General features: G+C 46.1%; 8 protein-coding genes across 8 annotated transcripts; 2 read left to right on the top strand and 6 right to left on the bottom strand.

Moving 5' to 3' along the window:
• Positions 1 to 3041: 3041 nt before the first annotated feature.
• EYB26_007475 (uncharacterized protein) lies at positions 3042 to 4553 on the top strand (the record flags this gene model as incomplete). The annotated part of the gene is made up of 1 exon (XM_054266742.1): positions 3042 to 4553. One exon carries the CDS (start codon positions 3042 to 3044, stop codon positions 4551 to 4553), a length of 1512 nt encoding a protein of 503 aa, XP_054122717.1.
• Positions 4554 to 4949: 396 nt separating this feature from the next.
• EYB26_007474 (uncharacterized protein) lies at positions 4950 to 6002 on the bottom strand (the record flags this gene model as incomplete). Its single annotated transcript, XM_054266741.1, has 1 exon — positions 4950 to 6002. One exon carries the CDS (start codon positions 6000 to 6002, stop codon positions 4950 to 4952), a length of 1053 nt encoding a protein of 350 aa, XP_054122716.1.
• Positions 6003 to 6788: 786 nt separating this feature from the next.
• EYB26_007473 (uncharacterized protein) lies at positions 6789 to 7762 on the top strand (the record flags this gene model as incomplete). The annotated part of the gene is made up of 4 exons (XM_054266740.1): positions 6789 to 7006; positions 7063 to 7263; positions 7336 to 7487; positions 7548 to 7762. The coding sequence occupies 4 exons, from the start codon at positions 6789 to 6791 to the stop codon at positions 7760 to 7762; spliced, it is 786 nt and encodes a 261-aa protein (XP_054122715.1).
• A 286-nt stretch (positions 7763 to 8048) lies between these two features.
• Positions 8049 to 8906, bottom strand: EYB26_007472 (uncharacterized protein; the record flags this gene model as incomplete). The annotated part of the gene is made up of 1 exon (XM_054266739.1): positions 8049 to 8906. One exon carries the CDS (start codon positions 8904 to 8906, stop codon positions 8049 to 8051), a length of 858 nt encoding a protein of 285 aa, XP_054122714.1.
• A 1263-nt stretch (positions 8907 to 10169) lies between these two features.
• On the bottom strand, positions 10170 to 11543 carry EYB26_007471 (uncharacterized protein; the record flags this gene model as incomplete). Its single annotated transcript, XM_054266738.1, has 1 exon — positions 10170 to 11543. The coding sequence occupies one exon, from the start codon at positions 11541 to 11543 to the stop codon at positions 10170 to 10172; it is 1374 nt and encodes a 457-aa protein (XP_054122713.1).
• A 561-nt stretch (positions 11544 to 12104) lies between these two features.
• Positions 12105 to 13199, bottom strand: EYB26_007470 (uncharacterized protein; the record flags this gene model as incomplete). The annotated part of the gene is made up of 1 exon (XM_054266737.1): positions 12105 to 13199. One exon carries the CDS (start codon positions 13197 to 13199, stop codon positions 12105 to 12107), a length of 1095 nt encoding a protein of 364 aa, XP_054122712.1.
• A 650-nt stretch (positions 13200 to 13849) lies between these two features.
• Positions 13850 to 14760, bottom strand: EYB26_007469 (uncharacterized protein; the record flags this gene model as incomplete). Its single annotated transcript, XM_054266736.1, has 2 exons — positions 13850 to 14634; positions 14697 to 14760. The coding sequence occupies 2 exons, from the start codon at positions 14758 to 14760 to the stop codon at positions 13850 to 13852; spliced, it is 849 nt and encodes a 282-aa protein (XP_054122711.1).
• Positions 14761 to 16577: 1817 nt separating this feature from the next.
• Positions 16578 to 18594, bottom strand: EYB26_007468 (uncharacterized protein; the record flags this gene model as incomplete). Its single annotated transcript, XM_054266735.1, has 3 exons — positions 16578 to 17379; positions 17466 to 17973; positions 18033 to 18594. 3 exons carry the CDS (start codon positions 18592 to 18594, stop codon positions 16578 to 16580), a joined length of 1872 nt encoding a protein of 623 aa, XP_054122710.1.
• Between the last annotated feature and the right edge of the window lie 730 nt (positions 18595 to 19324).

Here is a 19324-nt window from a genome sequence, read left to right as displayed (position 1 = left end):
TGCCTACGTAGATAGTTATGTCCGCGGACATGAACATGTACCAGTACTAGTTGGTGTCCAACTTGGAACAAAAAAGTTACCACCTTACCAAAAAGAGGCACCGCTTGGCGGGGCTGTTGGTAATGCTTTGTATTAGGGTTGTGCGATGTCCCAAATCACGTGATCTTCCCCCAATACAGTGAACATACTCCTGGAGGCACGTTGGAGATTATTGACGGTAGTAGTACGGGATCTGGATTCGGATCGGAATCCATTGCCCCGGAAATATTATACGAAGTACAGCAAATTGTACGGTATTGAGCATGGATAGACGGGGAATTGTACGGATTTAGCAAATCATTGGAATCATCGTTCGATGCTGTTGTTGATACAATTTGTATGGATTGGACATATAAAGATGATCAGGATCTCCAGTTAGGAATACGCAGATCAGACATGACTTCAAGCACGTACAAATCCCATACTCCAACCTGAGATTGCGCTAGCGTGTCATCTTGTCAATAAGATATTAGGGTTAGGGCTTCGGCTCTTTTGAAAATCCAAAATCAAATGATTTTTATAACATGGTCACCATTTTACAAGATATTACACTTTTTGTAATTATACAGCCTATCCCCACAAAGTGTGGCCCCAGAACGGCCATGGCCTCACTCAGCCGATTTGATTGATTGATGCGTATTACAAGCATCTAAGCCTCGTGGCAGGTGGCGCCTTCTGATGGGGATAATCCTGCCGACATTGTTTAAAGTCCATGTCGTCTTTAATACGATATTCTGCATGTAATCGCCCTATACTTCGCTGAAAAATTCGAGGGATCGTATGTTATTCCGGTCAAGTATGTGGTTTCCTTGGTAATCGCAGACTTAGTGTGAATCTAGGGTTTCTCAAGACGCACAATCTTGCTTAGGCTAAGGCACGTTGGTTGTATCCCCATGTTCCGGCTTTGCCATGCTTCCTAGTGGAAGTCTTTTTATAAGGACTTGTACCACTACTCCGTAAACCATGTCTGCTAACCAAACCCGCCCAGTTCCTCCGTAGCCTGGGATTATTCTTAATAAGATAGCGTTAATCTGGGTGGCACCCAACCTCGATTACGTGGCATATTCGCTAATCATCCCCCCGGGAAACGACTCTCCGAGGCGTCCCCGATGGGCTTTGAACCCACGAGTCACTGAATACGAGCACCCTACTATGAGGTGAGCCAACCACGAACACACTAACCCCAATTTGCAAGATTCAGTGTCATGGTGGTGTTGACCATTACACCCCCCTGGGAACCCCTCACTCAGCACATGCGGAGCGCAATTACGACACAGAGAGGGCTGGGCTGAGATTAGGTCAGTTGTATCACAAAGCATTCGTTATTCTCCATGAATATAAGATAAGCGAGAAAAATCCCGAGAAACCGTCAACTCTAAGCTGAAAATAGAGCCCGTCAATGTCTTTCCCAATCTTCAGCGTTACGATAGAGACCGACTTCTCCGCTCCCTATTGAAAGCTCTCATTTTCAAATACGTCACTCGATCTCTGCCCGGAGAGAAGAGCTTACCATGCATAGTCCCTGTGTTGCAATCCTCCAATAGAGAGACACGATCCGTGTATTGTTGGGGGCCGCAGGATTGGTGCATATCATGTCAACTCGGACCCTAAATGAGGACGTTCATTCCTTCGGGTCAGCTTATAATATCTAGGAATTTGTAATACGACTAGACTAACTATACAATGGAGTATGTACGCCGAGTGAATTGTATAACTAAATACTAACTGTTGTGGCTACGCCCTATGTTTATACGCAGGAGAGAAATCTTATATTACTGTAGTACTCTAAGTAAATCTCTTATCCTTGATCTATCAACTTCATTTAAAATTAATACACTATATAGTTTACCAACTCTATATATGGCACCTGCCTAATAAAGTAATTTACTCGTGCCAGCAGCGCGTATAGAGTAATCTTCAGACGTCAGTACCATGCCAACAGCGCCTTATTGGCAGGCAATAAGGCGTTCTGGTAGGTATGTTATCTATGGGATACCTACTTGAACATTTGAAGGCAACGATTAATCGATAGCTACGTCGCAACAGACCCCTGCGCATAGCTCTTCCTTGTCTCAAGAATTGAAAACCCAGAGCCAATAGATACTAACCATACCAGCGCCCCGGGTTGGTGTGCTACAGCCCAATAAAATTATATTAAAAATTAAAAAGTCGCAGGGCCAGATATTTGACCCCTAATCATCGAACAGAAAGTCATATTCTTATTTAATGGAGTAACTCGGCTACAGTACGAAATGTATATTTCTTTCAAACCATTGTCTCCACTTGCACGAGGGATCCACTACTGGTACCGGTAAGAACCGAACCGTACCGTACCCAACGGTGGTGAGATATCTCGTCGTACGGTAACGGATTTCTGCTTTACAGACAATTTCCCTTTTTGAATTTGAGTACCTATAACACATTGTAATTAGTCTAGTAGACCAATCTCAGTGTCCATCAATTGAGTAAGCCCTAGGAGCACGTTTACGAACCCCCGTCGATACTGAAGTTTCAGCAGATAAACTGCAGAGGGCGCGACCTCGGGCCAATGCCTTTCACGACTGTTTAAACCGTAACTAGCTACAGCATCAATTCTACTACTACTACTACTACTACTACTACTACTACTACTAAAATGAAGCTCTCATGTACCCACCGCCAACTCCATATATGAATGTATATAAGTTTATTTCCCACCCTAAGACTGTTGAGTCTGTTGAGCCAGTGCTGATGCGAGTCCCGAGTAAAATTGGGGGGATGATGCCCTGAGTAAGATAGCCCACGTCTATGCGTCTACTACCAGGCACAACCCCAAGTAATAAATTAACTTGCCCTGTAGCCAATATTTTGACTCAGAACGGCACTATAACTAACTCTTCACATTTATGATCTATTTCCCTCCCGTTGGGCTAATGAAGAGGTTAGAGAAAAACGCAAACATAACATCTCTAAAGTTTGAATGCAAAATATCAAGAGAAAGAGGATATTGATTGGTAATGGTCATGGGTTCCCCGGAAGTTCGGATTCCTCTCACTCCATTTGACCACTGTGTGCCCAGGGCCTACTATAACGGGGCTATTTATCTGTCTATCAGACCTGGGGTAACTTTCACCGAGGCATTTGCTGTTTTACATGAAGCGTTGCACAGAACATTCGTTACTGTGCCTTGGCTGAGTGGCAAAGTACATCTGCAGTCTTCTGATTCACCCGGCTGGCGCCCAGGACAAGGAGAAATTCGATACTGTCCTGTTGATGTTAATGATCCATGGCCACACCAATTCAAATTTAAGGAACTAGAGTCGTCTGTAAGCTTCGATGAGATTAAAGATGCCGGTTTTCCCACTGACACCTTCAACGATGATGACCTGGTGTGGTCTCCATTCTTTGCCGATCTCAGCAGTACCCCGGAAGTTTTTGTTGGTCAAGCTAACTTCATCCCGGGGTGCTGCATTATTACTGCAGCCATTCACCACTCCGCCAGTGATGAAACCGCTTTTTTTCATGTGCTAAAGCTATGGTCGGGAAATTGCAATGCGTTGCAGCGAGAGAGCAAAAGGTTGGCGGAAATGTCTGTAGGAAGTTCTGACCGCAGCGTTCCAGATCGACTCTGGACTCGGGAAAGGACAGGGGAAAATGTCGATGAAATTGACCCTCAGACGTGGATGCTAATCGGCATATCTCCATCGGATATTCACCAAGAACCTGTGAAAGCATCAACTAGTGCAGCAGCCCACGCACCACCCCCAAAATCGACCCTAAGAGCACAACAGCTGTTGAAAGCCGGAATTTTTTATGTCTCACCGTCTGGGCTGTCTGCCCTTCAAAGAGATATTGCGCAGGAACTTGGTGGCTCTGGAGGAATATCTAGTAATGATGCAGTTTGCGCTTTGATTTGGCGCTGTTTCCTCAGAGCTCGATCAATGGCACGAAAGGCGAGCGGCAATAGTAGCGAGGAATCTGGGGAAGCCGATGCTGTGCTGAACATGGTGTGTGACGGACGACCCAACTTTTCCACTGGTCTGCCCCCGAAATACTTGGGAAATATCACTTTCAATGTCTTATCCAAGCTTCCACTACCGTCGCTTACTTCGACCGACACAAGTATTGCCACAGTTGCCGCGACTATCCGCCGTGGAGCTAGTAGCATTGGATCTGCTCACTTGATGGATCTGTACACTTTGCTCCAGAATCTGTCTGGTTTTGACGATCTCGCTAGATGGAAGAGAAACCGGACATCCTCTATTGAGGGGAACAACATGGCAATCTCGTCCATGATCATGTTTCCCGTTTCCGATGTCAATTTTGGCGACCGCATATTCGGGAATCGGGGTATGGTAGAAGCGATTAGACCCTTTATGGACGGACTCAATCGATTCACTCGGATATGTTTCGTGCTTCCGAGGAATAAAAATGGGAGTGTAGAGTTTGTGGCTAATTTGTTTGACGAAGAAATGGATATTCTCATGGAGGATGAGGAGTTTGCAAACTACGCAACCTGCTTAAGTTGGGCCTAGGTACGGTAACCTAAGTTATAAATTTAATGATAGAACCGATGTCAGTAGCAAGTTTCAAAGTAATTCGAGTACTACTCAAATATATTGACATCCAGAAGGTAGTATATTCGGGTTGAAGTTGGAAGTCAATGCATTTGTGAGACTTTATTGGTTTAGGGCTAAGAATGCAAAGAGGGAAGCAAGTTCACTCCGGGCCACAGTATTTGTGTCAAATAAGGAGGCGAGTTAATTCCCATATTATGATCTATGAAATTTCTCTGTTGCATAACAACTACCTAACTATTTGCAATATCTTTTAATCAAATCAGAAACGTAGGTATAAAAACTTCAAAACTCGCCAGCGACAGTACTAAATAAAGACCATACTTTCCCGAAAACATCAGTCGTAAAGTGAACTTACGCAGTCTTCACCAAGCCATATTTAATCAAAGCTTCGGCAGTGTCCACAATAGTATCCTCTCGGGATCTCGGCGTCCAGCCCAAAATGTTGACTGCTTTCTCGTTGGAAGACGCCTTTCTCCTTCCTAGCTCTGGTACGAAAGTGGCAACCTGCTTGTCGAACATACCCAGGAGCCTCGTGACGAAATTTGGCAAGACCTTTATAGAAACCTTCTGGGAGACTTCTGGTAGTTTGTCCTTTAGTATGAGGGGAATTTCTTGCATCCATCCACCTCCTGGGGAAACTGCAATGAATCTCTCTCCTTTCGCCGCAGGACTTGTCATGGCAAGAAGATGCAGGACAGCGACATCGCGGACATCGACAACACCCATGTAGAGGTTCAAACTGGCGGGCATCTCTCCAGTCATGTATCGTTGGATAATGTGAATACTGGATGGCATCTCAGTACCAAGAACAGGTCCAAACATAGCGACAGGGTTGATGGCAGTAAGTTCTAGCCCTTTTCCATCCCCTTTCTTCACAAAGTCCCATGCGGCGCGCTCAGCAGCGACCTTGGATTGAGGGTAAGCACCGAGTTTCGACTTTTCATTGGACCATGATTCTTCTGTAAAAGGCTTGGCTTGGTCAGGATGCCCATAACCGACGGCATTGAAGGACGAAGTGAGAACGACCCGTTTTACTCCAGCACGCTTCGCAGCTCTAAGGACTCGGAGCGTTCCCTCACGTGCGGGGACGATCAATTCGTTGTCGTCCTTAGGTATGGTGACGGGGATCGGAGATGCCACGTGAAGAGCATATGTACATCCCTCAACAGCCTTATCCCAGCCTTGGTCTTTGTTGAGATCAGCCTCGACAATGGATAGGCGATTCAAGTCGACGTCTGTGAGACCAGCATTCTTCAAGGATTCTGTGACTTTTGAGGCTTTTGAGAGGGATCGAATTGATGTACGAACTAGATATCCCTCTTTTAAAAGGGCTATAATACAGTAAGCGCCAAGAAAGCCAGAGCCACCAGTGACGAGAACATTGGTGGTGGATGGAGAAGACATTTTTGGGGGCGGGTTTGTTTTATTGGGGCAACAAACACTATAGAAGGGAAAGCGAAGAGAGGATTGATTCAGTCAAATCACAGTAAAAATTGCAATTCGAGCAACGTTTATATACAGTCTATACCCTCTCCTTATAAATTTCGCATTGATTTCTCGCATCTCTACATTTGGGCCTGTTTCTTTGAGCACCTCATGAGATGCACGTGATTCTGTTTCATTGGTCACGACACGCTAAGTCCGTGGAGTTTGGGTGGTTAAGTCCGCGGGTTTCGTGAACTTTTTACTTGGTGTCCGATTTTACCACGCAGTGTATTGTATTGTATTTTGTGTGTCTACGGAGTAATTAGGAATGAAATCTTTGGCATAGGCTGCCATGCATAATACATTACAGAGCACATTGCGCAAGGTCGTGCATACTAGTTTAGTAAGGAGGATTGTTGGCAAACCCGAAACTATCCACACTAGGTATATCGAAGACTGGTTGAGGTACCTACAGAGTGGGTGGATTTATGCGCTGTCGTCACCGGATTCGGGATAGCCGTAAAGTAATCACCCTGGCCCTCTGTCTATACAGAATAGTCGAATCCCAGACAGACAATAGGTATGTGACTGCAATTTTGGACCGGAAAAAGGGGATCATGTGGGAGTTGGCTTCTCACCGAAGCTTTGGTATTTAAATATATATAGCTTCATAACACCCGGTCTGTCGTAGCCCAACCACGCAAATAAACATATCGATCATAGCATTCATGCCAACATCTGCAAGGATACAATATTTTTGATACCATGGCTTTTCCCTATCGTCATTTTTTGGTCATCGGTGCAACTGCGGGCATTGGCCAAGCGCTGTCGTCGCGTCTGATAAAATCAGGAGCCAAGGTAACAGTGGTAGGACGACGGAAAGAGCGTCTGGATGAATTTGTTCGAGTGAATGGCGAGCAGAGTGTTCGTGGGTTACAGTTCGATATTAGCAATCTCGATGACATTCCTGAATTTGTGGCCCAGTGAGTTGCGAAGTTCATCGAAGAAAATATGATTGGAACGCTGAATGTTGTTCCAGGACGATGAAGCAACCCACGGACATCGACAGTATTATCTTCAATGCTGGAATTCAGACGCCCATGGATCTAGCCGATCCGGAAAAATTCGATCTTACCAGATTCCATGAAGAAATGAAGGTGAACTTCTCCAGCTTCGTAGCTCTGGCTCACGCTTTCTTGCCCTATCTTCTGCAGAACCCTAGCCCCACCAGTTTCATCTTGTGAGTTACTTCTTAAGGACCTTCTGGTGACATGACAGAATAGTACTAACAAGAAACTTTATCTGTATTTAGCACTGGTTCTAACTTGGCCATTGTTCCCGCGGCGACGCTGCCCGCCTATTCGGCTTCAAAGGCTGCTCTGAACGTCTTCACTCTCTGTCTTCGTGAGCAGCTTCGGCACAGCAACATTAAAGTGTTGGAGATTTCCCCGCCTCCGGTGCAGAGTAAGTTAATGCCACATACTGCACGAGACTATAGTTCTGGAATGCTAACGGAAACTACAGCCGAGCTTCACGACTACATGGGTTTGGAGACGGGTCGAAATCTTGGTATGCCACTGGATGTGTTCACCGAACAGGCCTACAAGGGATTGGCTGAAGGAAAGGATCAAATTGTAATCGGCAGCATCGGGCCGAGTGAAACGTTCAACGATATTATTGACAAACGTCGCACTGCATTCGCCAACCTATCTAAAATGATGCGCGGAGGGAAGCCATAGAAAAGTTTATTTACCTAGAGACTTCGCAGCCAATATCACATTCAGTAACATAACAAAAGATTTTAACCTATCTTTGCACCTAATCGTTACGGGCTGGGTCCCGTCTTGCTTCCTTATTCGATCTGTCCCTCCTTCCGTTTTGGGGAGTCTTGGCCCTAGCCCTAACTACGACATCTGGAATTATGCACTAGTCAATCTGCGGCAATATGTTACTTGTTGTTCGGTGCTGAACTAATCTATTCTAGAAAGCAAAAGATATTATATAAGACTTCCATTCTGTTATTATTTATGCCAGCGCGCAATCATCATAATCCACGATCGGTTCGGACGGATTGAAGAATAACATTACGGTAACGATGGCCTTAACCGAGGCAGACAGGATGAGCGCTATTGGCGATCCAGCTTTGTAATAAACAGCTGCTCCAACCAGTGAACCAGCGAAGAGAGACAGGAGAAAGAAGCTGCGCCGGTTGCGTGGTCTATTTCTTATCTTCCAAACCTTTGGATCAATCATGAGGTCAACCCAAGCCGCTGTGGCCATGGCAGTGGTGATCTCCGGTATTTGCAGCACGCGAGACAAAACCACCTGTGATCCACTGGAGAATGCGAGCAGGGAAATGATGCCTAACGCAGCCGGGCCCTCCGACTGACCTCCTAGTGTGAATTGCATGACTGCAGCGCAGAAAACCATCATCGTCTGCAGGAAATTGATCCCAACCAGCCAGGCACGCATGCGGGGGCCCAAAACATGATTTCCGAGCTGGCCTGTGATAAAGGCGCCTGCGAGAAACAATGGAAGGCTAATGCCGATGTTCGCTAATATAAATAGGTCGCTGGTATCATTTTGTGCCACCACTGCGAGAGCAAGCATGACCGTGTTTCCCGTCTGATTAGAGGCGAAGCATCGGTAGTCGGAAAAGGTTGCTGCATCTTGTATTCCGATGTTGAATGTCAGCAGTAAAAGTTCCAGTTCGGCGAGGGTGTTGACAATGATGGGCGAGAACGCGTAGTGACGCCAGGAGCGCGAGAGTCGGTTTTGTTGATATTCAGTTGCAGAAACGGTCGCTTGGGACTGGAATTTCTCATGTTGTTCAATTTGTTCGTTCTGCGGTTGGATGGCTGGTTGAATTGTAGTAGCATCCATCCTGGTTCCTTGATTTCGACCTTGAACAGGATTTGGGACTTATTTTTCGCATGATGGACAGAACGGATGGAACCGTTGAATCTCAAGATTTAAAATATATCTATTTATTTGGAATTACACTGTTGAGATTGCCGATAGTTTTTTTGATACTGGTGCTCGCTCATTCGATACATTCGGCTGTCGGCCGAATGCGACCAAAATGGTCGCCGAGCAGGCGCTGCTCGGCGTCCTTGTAGATGTAAAGCTTTAGGCGAGAGTTAAGTGACTTGTGGTTAGTTACTAACATATCCCTTAACAGTAAGCCCCAAAAACCCAGAATTGACTAGTTAACTAGTTACGTGTTGTTGGCTGACCATGTAACTATTCCCAAATCCCGACGGCAGTAACACCATTGACGGAGTAGCACAACTCTACACTCCACATAAATTCAACGTTGTAGATTCTGTGAAATCTTATCGGTTGTACTTCAAATTTTTCCCTTTCTCTTTCTCCATATATGCTATCCTCCGAATATGAACCTGCCATGCCTCTATAACCTTAATTTCCCTCCCCCCAAAAGTTCCGACAAAGCCCTAACTGACCAGGTGAAGCGCATGAAGTATCCATCTACATCTAGACTGCCTCACCACGAAGTCATAAAAGAATAGGTATGGTTCGGGTGGCCAAAGAAGCCGGTGGGACCATGGTTGCCATTCCGGGATGTTGTGGCTGGAAGTACTCTAGGCCGAGACTCTTCTCGGGAGATTACTCTCTACGGAGGTGAGAGAGGCAACCTTCGGCCCCACGACAGCCTGGTATTTTGGTTGTTAAGGGTCGCCGGGCACCTGAGGAATTGGGGCGAACTGATCGCCGGAAGGAGATTTTTATGGTAATTCGGGGTTGGTCGACCCACTTTCTTGATTTCCTACAATCTCTGTAGTAAAGAATTTGATACCTACCTAATTAATGCTGGATATTATTTGATTCAGAATTTTAGAGACTTGAAACCGCCGTCGTGCAACTCATTTTCCCTTGCCTAAGCCTCATGCAAGGGGAATTCTGTTTATATCACGTACCTAACATTACATGACTACGTAGTTAGTTCTACCAACAGGACACTTAACTCCAAGGAAATCGATCGATGCCAGTACCCTAGACTTTATCTAATAGAATCTTACTATGACTTTTACGTGTAACCCATCTCTAACAATCATGTTTCCCGCCAACACTTGTAGTAAGTTTCATGAGCCACAAACATGCAAAGAATATACCTGCTGCTTGAAACTAGTAACGTGAGATAAGGTAATTCCTCCGTTCTACTTCTGTCCAAGTCTTGACTTGCTCAATCTCGCCTCTCTTGATAGCAAGATACGGCTCGATAATAGCCTGTCCAATCGTTTCACAAATCACGGCGTTCGACACCAAAATATCCAGACTTTCAGATAGTGACTTTGGTAACAATGTACAAATCCCAAGTTTCTCCCTTTCCTCTAGAGAGAGCATATTAGCGCCTCGGGGACAGGGACCGGCAGACAATTGAATTCCCCTCTTCAGACCATCCATGCCTGCTGCTAGAAGAGCACACAACGCAAGATAAGGATTTGCAAATCCATCCATCAATTTCAATTCGAAATGATTGTGCTCAATTCGACGAAGAGGAATCTCTTTGTTTTCCCAACCCCACGCAGCGTATTCGCCGCCGCTCCATATTCCGCTTTGTACTCGAGCATAGCTTTCTTGCTGCGGGAGAGTGAAGGCCAAGATTGCAGGAAGCTGGTCTAATATTCCGGCGAAGAATGATTCTTGCGCTTCGTGCTGTTTCTTTTGGTCCTGTGAATGTAGTGGTGATAACTCGTCTACGTTACAGGAAATGTGTACATGTGCTCCGGTCCCGGCATGTAACTCTGATGGCCGAGGAAACAGGGTTGCTCTGAGTTCATATTTCTCAGCAGTTCGAGAGATGATACTGCGGGCTTTAATCAGGGTATCGACGGCCTCCACGGGACGCAATGGTGAAAGAACAAATTCCCACTGTCCAGGGGCAGCCTCGGCGTGGAACTGTTCGATCTTGATACCAGCCGCAAGCAATGACCTCGCGATATCCTCAACCATGACCATATACTGTTCGTCCTCTGTCGTCAAGCTGCCGAAGGAATGGTCTTTGTTAGTGAGTTGATATGTGGCGACCGAGCCATCGGCATTCTTCACTCTCTGCATGAAGACGACTTCAATCTCAAACCCGATGAGTGGATAGTGACCAGTCTCCTGGACCATCAAGCTACTTATATGTCTCAGTCGGGATCGAGGACATTCCGGAATGGCAGTTACACAATCTGCTTGCACAATATCCGCAACGACAATTGCCCTGTGAGGAGACCCAGGTTGAACATAGAGCGTGGAAATATCAGGCTTCAAATAGCATATCCCAACAGGTTCTCCTCCCTCAGCTAGATGGTCGTGGGGAAGAAGGTAAAGTCCAGCCCTAGCGAATGAGAATGTCTGCCCGTTTTTGATCAGATGTTCGAAACGAGTTACAGGTATGGCGCGGATGAAGATATTGGCGTTGTATCCCATAAATTGAACCAGGACAAACTCGGTGTCGGGATTCGCATCCTTGAACTTCTGCCACAACGTCATGTGGCTTTCTTGAGATTTCATTGTTTGCTGGAAACAAGGTTCTGAATACGGTCGTTTCAGGACAGCAATATGGCGTTCTATATTCGTCTTTCAAACAGCCTAGTTGGATCGAAAGCCGACTTAAGGGATGGCGGACGCCATACTATTATTATACCTGCTGTACCATGCATCTCAGAGCTGAAAAAAGAAAGCATATGCGCCAAGTCCCCAATATCACTCATAACGATCAGCTCCCCACATCTCTGTGTAACCAGACAGGAAGCTGAACTGTCATTTTTATTCGATTGGAGCACGATATCTATGGGTAGTGTGTTCGAACATTAGTAAACAATAGTTTCATTGTGGCGCGGGCAGGCAAGCACCATTCTGAGTGTAACTACAACTTTATTATCCGATATGCATTGTGCTTTGTTTGGCATTAAATTTCTTTCTACTCGATTTTGGCTTTTCTGCCGATCATGATGTCTATTGATGCTCCACACCGATGAAGCTCAAGTAAGCGTACTTCTAACAAATACAGTTCCAGAACATTTATTTATTCAAGTATTTATTTGGCTCTATTTAAGATCACAATTTATCACGTCAAGAATGCGTTGCGGCCCAATTGTCCGGAATCTTAAAATCTGGCGGTATCTTGTATTGTCCATAGCAATGACCATCCGTACATTTCTCAAGATCGCAGAGCCCGTAGAGCCGACAATAACAATCCGGCGCACGTGGACATGCTGCAGAGTTCAATTTCTCAAGAGAAATGGCACCATTTTCTTCCACCTCTTGCTTCTTAATGAACAGTATATGCCAGAGATACGATAATATACGCCCCGAGATACGATCATCCCGCGGCGCAGCATCATTACTCTCGTCGAGCAGCCATTGTCGCAATGCAATGTACTCTTGAATCGTATGCTGAAGAATATTCACCCGACCGACAATGAACTGCGCACAACATTGCGAGCGAACGGTCTGATGCTTTCCAAGCTTACTGTCAGCAGACTGCACTTTTCCAAAAATATTTTCAAAAGCCCCCGGTAGCAATGAATCAGATACCGCTCGTGCATCCCAGGGACTGATCATGGCCTGCACTGATGTCTCCATGCTTCCTTGTGGCTTTGCAGACGGAGGGCAGGTGCTCACCCTCCAGTCGCAGCGTAGATTGTGGTAACCCCATGGCTCAAGGGCGGCATGAACATCCAGCGCTTTGAGCAGAGCAGCGTTGTCATATGTAGGCTCATCGTTATGCCAGGCCCAGCGTGAGCCGTGCACAAAGACTACTCCAGCTTCTGGGATGTGATAGTAATTGTCGATGATAAAAGTCAGGTAGACCATTGCCTCATGGCCCCGATTGCGGGGAACTTGCAGATACTTTGACGCAGGGTCCATCGGTGCATCTACAGTGTAGACACAGGGATGATATTTCTTGGATAGCGAATCGATCCATGATGCGTCGCCGTCTGCTGCTACCCGAGCCACCACTAAGGCCGGTTTCCTACTACCGGCCAACCTCGGACATACGCCGCGCGACGCTGAATGATCCGCAGTTTTGGGTTTGTATCGAATTTCTGTCCATGCCAAGAGCTTGTTTGTTGCAGCCTGTGGACGATTTATGTACAGAATGAGCAGGAGGACACCAATGAAGATGGCGGACTGAATGACGAATCTGTTGACCTTTCGGGACATTTGAGATGATCTTTTCCCATTATAGACCCAAAATGTCTTCCAAACACTATTTTCTTTGTCAAGACTGCTCAGATACAATGCGTCTCTGTCTCTTTGTCTTGATAATCGCCGATAGAGCCAATTGCTTTGTTGTTTGTAGAAATGTATGTCAGTATCTAGAATCAGCTAGGTCCCTAAGGGACACGTCAGCTTGGCAGGTACCGTGGTACGGTCTAAGCTTCGTTTACAAAAATGATCGAAATGCAGTGCGTCAAAATATAGGAACAAGATACAGGTAAGATATAAAAGATATGGAAATCATAGAAAGAAATGAGAGGAGAACAAGGTAATCTTCCTCTCGTTTTCTGTCAAAAAGATCCCTGGGATGTTTGTTATCGTTCGTCCGATAAAATTGGCTTTGGAGCCACATAGAACTACCGAGCGCTCCGATTGGCGGATCATCCTAGATCACGTGAACTAAAGCAGCTGATAATCAAATTCTAGCCTCTTTTGGTCTAGCGCAATCAATACATCATAACCCTAATGGCGATAGGAGTAACCCTAAAATATAATCGTCGGATTCAATTGTCCGGGCTGACATCATACATGAACATAAATATATACAAAAACCAATACAATGCTATGCTTAATATGTTTTGGAGTCGTTGTCACTACTCCCAGTAGAATGAAAACATATCTGCTCCCCGGAATTCGTCCCCATATAAGCCTCCCTTGGACGAGGACCCAGCTCCAGCCGTTACAATCAGAGGCAAGAAATGCTCAGCGCCATGCGGCGGGTGCATCGTATATGCATGGGGGAAGTTTCTCCAGTGCTTCAATTTGGCCATTCGGTCGTTGGCATCTTCCGTCATGACAGCTTCATTCAGGACATTAGACCACTCGCGAACTTTCGATGCGGTGTCCGCAGGGAAGTTTGAGCCGCGTGGAAAGAATCGCAGATTGTGGAAGGTCGCAAACCCAGATCCTACGATGGCAATGTTCTCCTTCCGTAATTCTGCAAGTACCTGGCCGATTTTATAGTGTTCCTCTGGGTCTTCGCTTTCGAGCACGGACATCTGGACGATAGGAATTGACTCGTCTGGTGCGATGAACTTCATCGGAATGAAGACGCCGTGATCCCACCCTCTCTTATCGTCGAGTTGTGGAGAGAACCCTGCTTTCTGGAGTCGGTTGTATATATCTTTGGCGATCGATGGGGCGCCGGGGGCATCATACTTGATCTTATACGTCTCGGGTGGGAACCCGTAATAGTCGTAGTAGAGCTCATGTTTTGCGCCAGAGGAGATCGTTGGACGGTCTGTAGTCCAGTGCGCGGTAACAAGAATAATGGCTTTGGGGGCCTCGGGAGTACCGAGTTTCAATATTTTTCGAACGCGAGTCTGCCATGAATTGACCATGTTTTTGTGACCGGGTTCGCCGAGGAGGGGCATAGGACCTATATGGAGGAATCATCAGTCAATATAAGCGGCTTAAAGTCGTTGCGACATTTCGACGTACCGCCGCCATGGCTGACGCAAATCACTGGCGCCAGAGGGACGCTGGTTCCGTTTGTGGCTGTCATTTCTGAAATGGTTGAAATTCCTCGTCGTAAGAATAAAGATGTGAGAACGCCCATCAAAGTCACGATCGCAAAGAGGCTGATTGTGTTAGTTGGGAATCTTCGACTGGCCATGCGATGGATGGAACACCCTTAAATAGTGAATTAAGTGGCGGATCAGAGTCCGCAACTTCCTCAGGTCCTTATAAGAAAGTCACAGGGCCATATTCATGAGAATGTTGCCGAAAGAACGCCATATTGAGTGCTTGGTTGGCTGGTTAGCATCCGACCCTTCTTAGTCAATGCTTACAATTGCACCGCGGCTTTTGTTCCGCGTTTCTATCCTCTAATTCTAGCCAATCATACGATGTACACGGTTCATTACTAAGCATCTCGGATAAGGTCCACTTCAGATAAAGCTTCTTGTTCTTTCTTCCGAAGGGTTGTTACAAATATTTGCCTCCACACCGCGAACCGAGCCCGAAACAGATCCCGATCCACAATGTCATGATGCATCTTGGCCAGAAGCTCGTCGACATCCCACATGCACGACAAGAATATTCCACTCAATCCACGTACGCGGTCCTGATTGCGAGTCAACCAAACGATGAACGAACTGGCAAGGTCTGGGGATTCCGTCAACACCAGAAATTGCGATTAACACTACTTCGAGAAACAATTCGGAACGGGAGGTGAAAGCATACAAGGTAGTACATATTCCGGCTGTTGCACCGGTTCCAGCGTATGACCGTGCAAGTCTACCACCTACAGCTGCACTGTCGCCTAGTATAACAGCAGTGAAAGGTTGTGATAGTTTGTTGGTATTGGGGTCGATAGCAGCGTAGATATCTGAGTGTAGGGTAGGTACAAACTATCCGATCCGCTCACTTATGATCAGATGAATTTACTCCTGGACATACCGGATATAAGCATCGTATGGCTTCCAGGCCTGAATAGGGTATCAATTCGAGGTGACTATATAACTCGCTAGGTCTTCTAGTAAGCTTGTTGTGAGAATAGGCAGTTCACATTCCGGATTGAGAAGTACATTCGACATTCATGAATAGCGCACACGGATATTTGTTTGCTAGTTTGAACAAGCCTAGGTGGCATATATAGCTTCCAGGTGCAATTATTCCCCCCTCCGTCCCATGGCTTAGCGCAAGGCAAGACTTTTGTGTATAATTTTCTAGGTTCGTCATCTCCCGAAGGCATACATATAGTTAGCATACGACGCCAAATACACTCAGTCGTGGTATCTCTGCGGAACGCCTAGCAAAATCTCAGCTCCCTCTCCTGACTGATTAACAATTCATCTGCAACTCGAGGCTTGAAAACATGTGGAATATTCGTAAAAGGATCGGCGAGATATATCCCATGCTCAGGGGTATAGAATAACAAAAGTTGAATGGGTATATTGAAGGTCAAAATTCATTGCGTAACGGTCATAAATTGTATAGGATATGATTATCGGGTTGTGTTTGTAGACCATGATATCGCTGAGTGATACTAGTCGATGGGTCGGTTGCTTGTATTTTGACATGTCGTTGACAGTTGAAATGCCCCAAGGTAATAGGTAATCAGCGCGATTCCCTGCAAGACTGCCCGGTAGACTGCAAGTGAGCACAATTTCTGCACAGCGCAAAGTAGTACAAGCTTGATCTGCTGGTGCTTCTGTAGCCCTGCGGGTAAACGTTTGTTTGTGCAGCCCATGAGAGCAATTCGCAGCGTAGCACGTGTAAAAATACCAGAACTTATAGCACATAGAAGCGGGGACGAGAAATGGCGAATCTTGTCCGTACATATAAATTCTGATACCGGGCGGAGACTTGTATGCTCAATCAATCATCACAAGTCTGCACCTGCGCCCAAAACTTCCTTGCTCCATGTGCGCAAGCTACCTCCATCCAGGCGAAAGAGTTCATCACATTGACTACCTCGTCCCACTGTTGAAGGCTTAGTCTGGTGCATAGATCATGAGCCTTGAGTGCCATCCATTGCCGGAGCTCGGTATCGATATCTTCGGCAGCAATACCAGCAATAACAACACACCATAGCTGTAGTCTTAGAACCCATGGATTATGTTGCAAGGAGTATTCACAGTTGCTAATGGTGTCACGAATTCGGTAGACTGTTTTGAGTCGAAAGCGACGACAAGATGGAACAGGAAACGTAACGTGAGTTGTGAACAAGTACGTAACAAGCCAGCACATTCCATAAACGGACGAGGCCACTTCCACAATACTCCTTGCATAGGCGGTTGATTGTTTGTTGCCTTCAAGCAATGATAAGTCCACTATAAGAGCGGGATCATCGAATAAGTTAGGAAGATTCTGAAATCGGTATTGAACCAGGTTCCGAGCATCAGCTATGCGATCTCTCACGGTTCTATTGTCGTGTTGAGGCATCAACGTGTTCATGCCTTGCGCGACTTGGCTGATCTCCACAAATACTTGTTGAATGGATTCACGGATTGAGAACATGTCCAAATTCGAGAATCCGGTTCCAGTAAGAGGAGATAAATCTTCCAAAGTTAGTCCGAGGATATCTAGTGGCTCTCGGTCAATCAATAACTCTCCAAGATGGTCGCAAATAGGATATACTGGCTTTGTGCAGGTGTGCAAAGCGTATTTCAAAGCCGTGCTGAATCACCCTTGTTAGCATTCATTTAATTATCTCCACATAAAGCCAGAGAGTGTAGAGGAGAAAAGGAAAACCAGATCACTTACTAAGAAATCTTCCACTTTGCGCCAAATAGCTGAAGCTTGTCAAAACCACCATGTTGGTCTATCAAAGTTAACAACCCTTTCCAGTGCACGGGATTTACAGGCTGATATCCGTAGATATTCAAGCCACCCAAGGCTTGCAAGACATGATGAAATGGATTGTAGTCTATCTTTTTGATACTCGGAGGAAGTTCGCCCATCGGATCGCTGACTGCGAGCAAGCAAATGCTCAAAAGAATGCCATCAAATTCCGGGGTGCCGATTTTTGGGCTTGCTACGGCTCGGCGTAACTCACGTAGGGCAGTGTATCGATAGTGTGATTGTTCCAGTTCTCGACGGCGACTATCCGAGTCCAGTCCATTCCACAACATGAGTTTGTCGAGATGCACGGATGAACTGAGACAAAGAACATTGAATAAAAGCGGGTCTGGCGTAAGCTGGATATACTCGGTGAAAACTTTGTGACTGTAATCGACGTCACTTCGCAGTGTAGGAATGAGAATCCGTGCGACTTTGAGTAGATGTCAGAGTCAGCAAAGATTCGATCGTATTATACGGAAGATGTCTTACAGTGTTGTATCAACCCATTACTGTTTGGGCAGTCTGTCTTGGAAAATTTTTGTTCAAATGGGTTGATTATGGAAACTCCAACAGTCATCCTTGGGTCGCCATTCATAGTCGGTCTTTCTTCTTGTATCCTTTCTTCCGGTGGCGTCTTTGTAGGTGCTTTAGTTGGAGCTTGTTTCAAACTATAACATATTCCACCGCAATTCTGGCACAGATCTTGCACATCATCGTCGTCAATAGGCGGAGTGGGTAATTTGGCCCGGGCTGGAATTCTAGATTTTCCGGTTTTGGTTTTCTCTTCTGGCTTGTTCTTTTCGTGGTGGGTGTCGTCTGGCGGGCTCAGCCTGCTAACTGAAGGATGAGCGCATTGACATTGTTCCGGAGTACTAGACGAATCTCTCTCGCCCACGTTGACCCCATTGTCTTGAACCGATCGCGGAGTAACTCTATACTTCTTCAGGTAAACCCGACGCATCAACTGAGAGCGCAACTGCCGCCGGGCATCTCGCGGGCCAGCATTGATGATTGTCGGAGCATTCACAAATATGAATTTGTCGTCCGGCATGGCGGTAATTGTATATTTGTTGGATTATAATTAATCCAATCCCCCGTCGTCAAGTTCCGGGTCTGATTCCGGACTTGTTCCTTGTAGACTCCAGCATTCGCCACAAACCATCACCAGGATATTCTTGCCGGGGTGGAGGTATGCAGTTGCATGTTCCAGCCGAAGATACGAACGAATACAAATATCACGTAACAAATAAGCGTTTATGCGCGAACCGTTCGCTGATTTGTGCCTTTGAAATCAGTGCGATGTCGATTCGTTCGTTGAGGCGACTGCTGGTGTTCTCACAGTTCTCGTATAGTTCGTGATTTGGCGGGATCCAAACCTTTGAAAGTACAGCGATCCTTTGAATTCTTGGGTAGTGGAGGAAACACACACACACACACACACACACAAACGCCCGGTACCATAAAGTTTGTCTGTTTCTCTGTGTAGAAATAACTTGAAATGTGCGCAATGGAAGCAGAGTGGGAAATCGCTGGTAGTTGAAGCTTGAATTAGCGCGCGAAGGAACGCAATCGGAATCAGTCCAACTCACCAGTGTGCAACTCCGCCTTAGTGAGAAGGTCTAGCTCCTGGCGAGCCAATAGACACTAACGGGGGCGGTCCGAGGCTATTCCATTGGTGCACTCGCTGGCAGAAGTCCGTCCTGGCCTCCACAGCGCGGCAGACATATCACAAGCCTCCGGAGTAGTTGCAAGTCGATTTCCCAGACCGAAATATTTCATCA

Source organism: Talaromyces marneffei, chromosome 5, assembly GCF_009556855.1.
Source record: "Talaromyces marneffei chromosome 5, complete sequence".
In the NCBI taxonomy this organism is placed as follows: domain Eukaryota; kingdom Fungi; phylum Ascomycota; class Eurotiomycetes; order Eurotiales; family Trichocomaceae; genus Talaromyces; species Talaromyces marneffei.
Note: the sequence above shows the minus strand (reverse complement) of the source record. Positions and strands in the feature narration are given on the sequence as shown.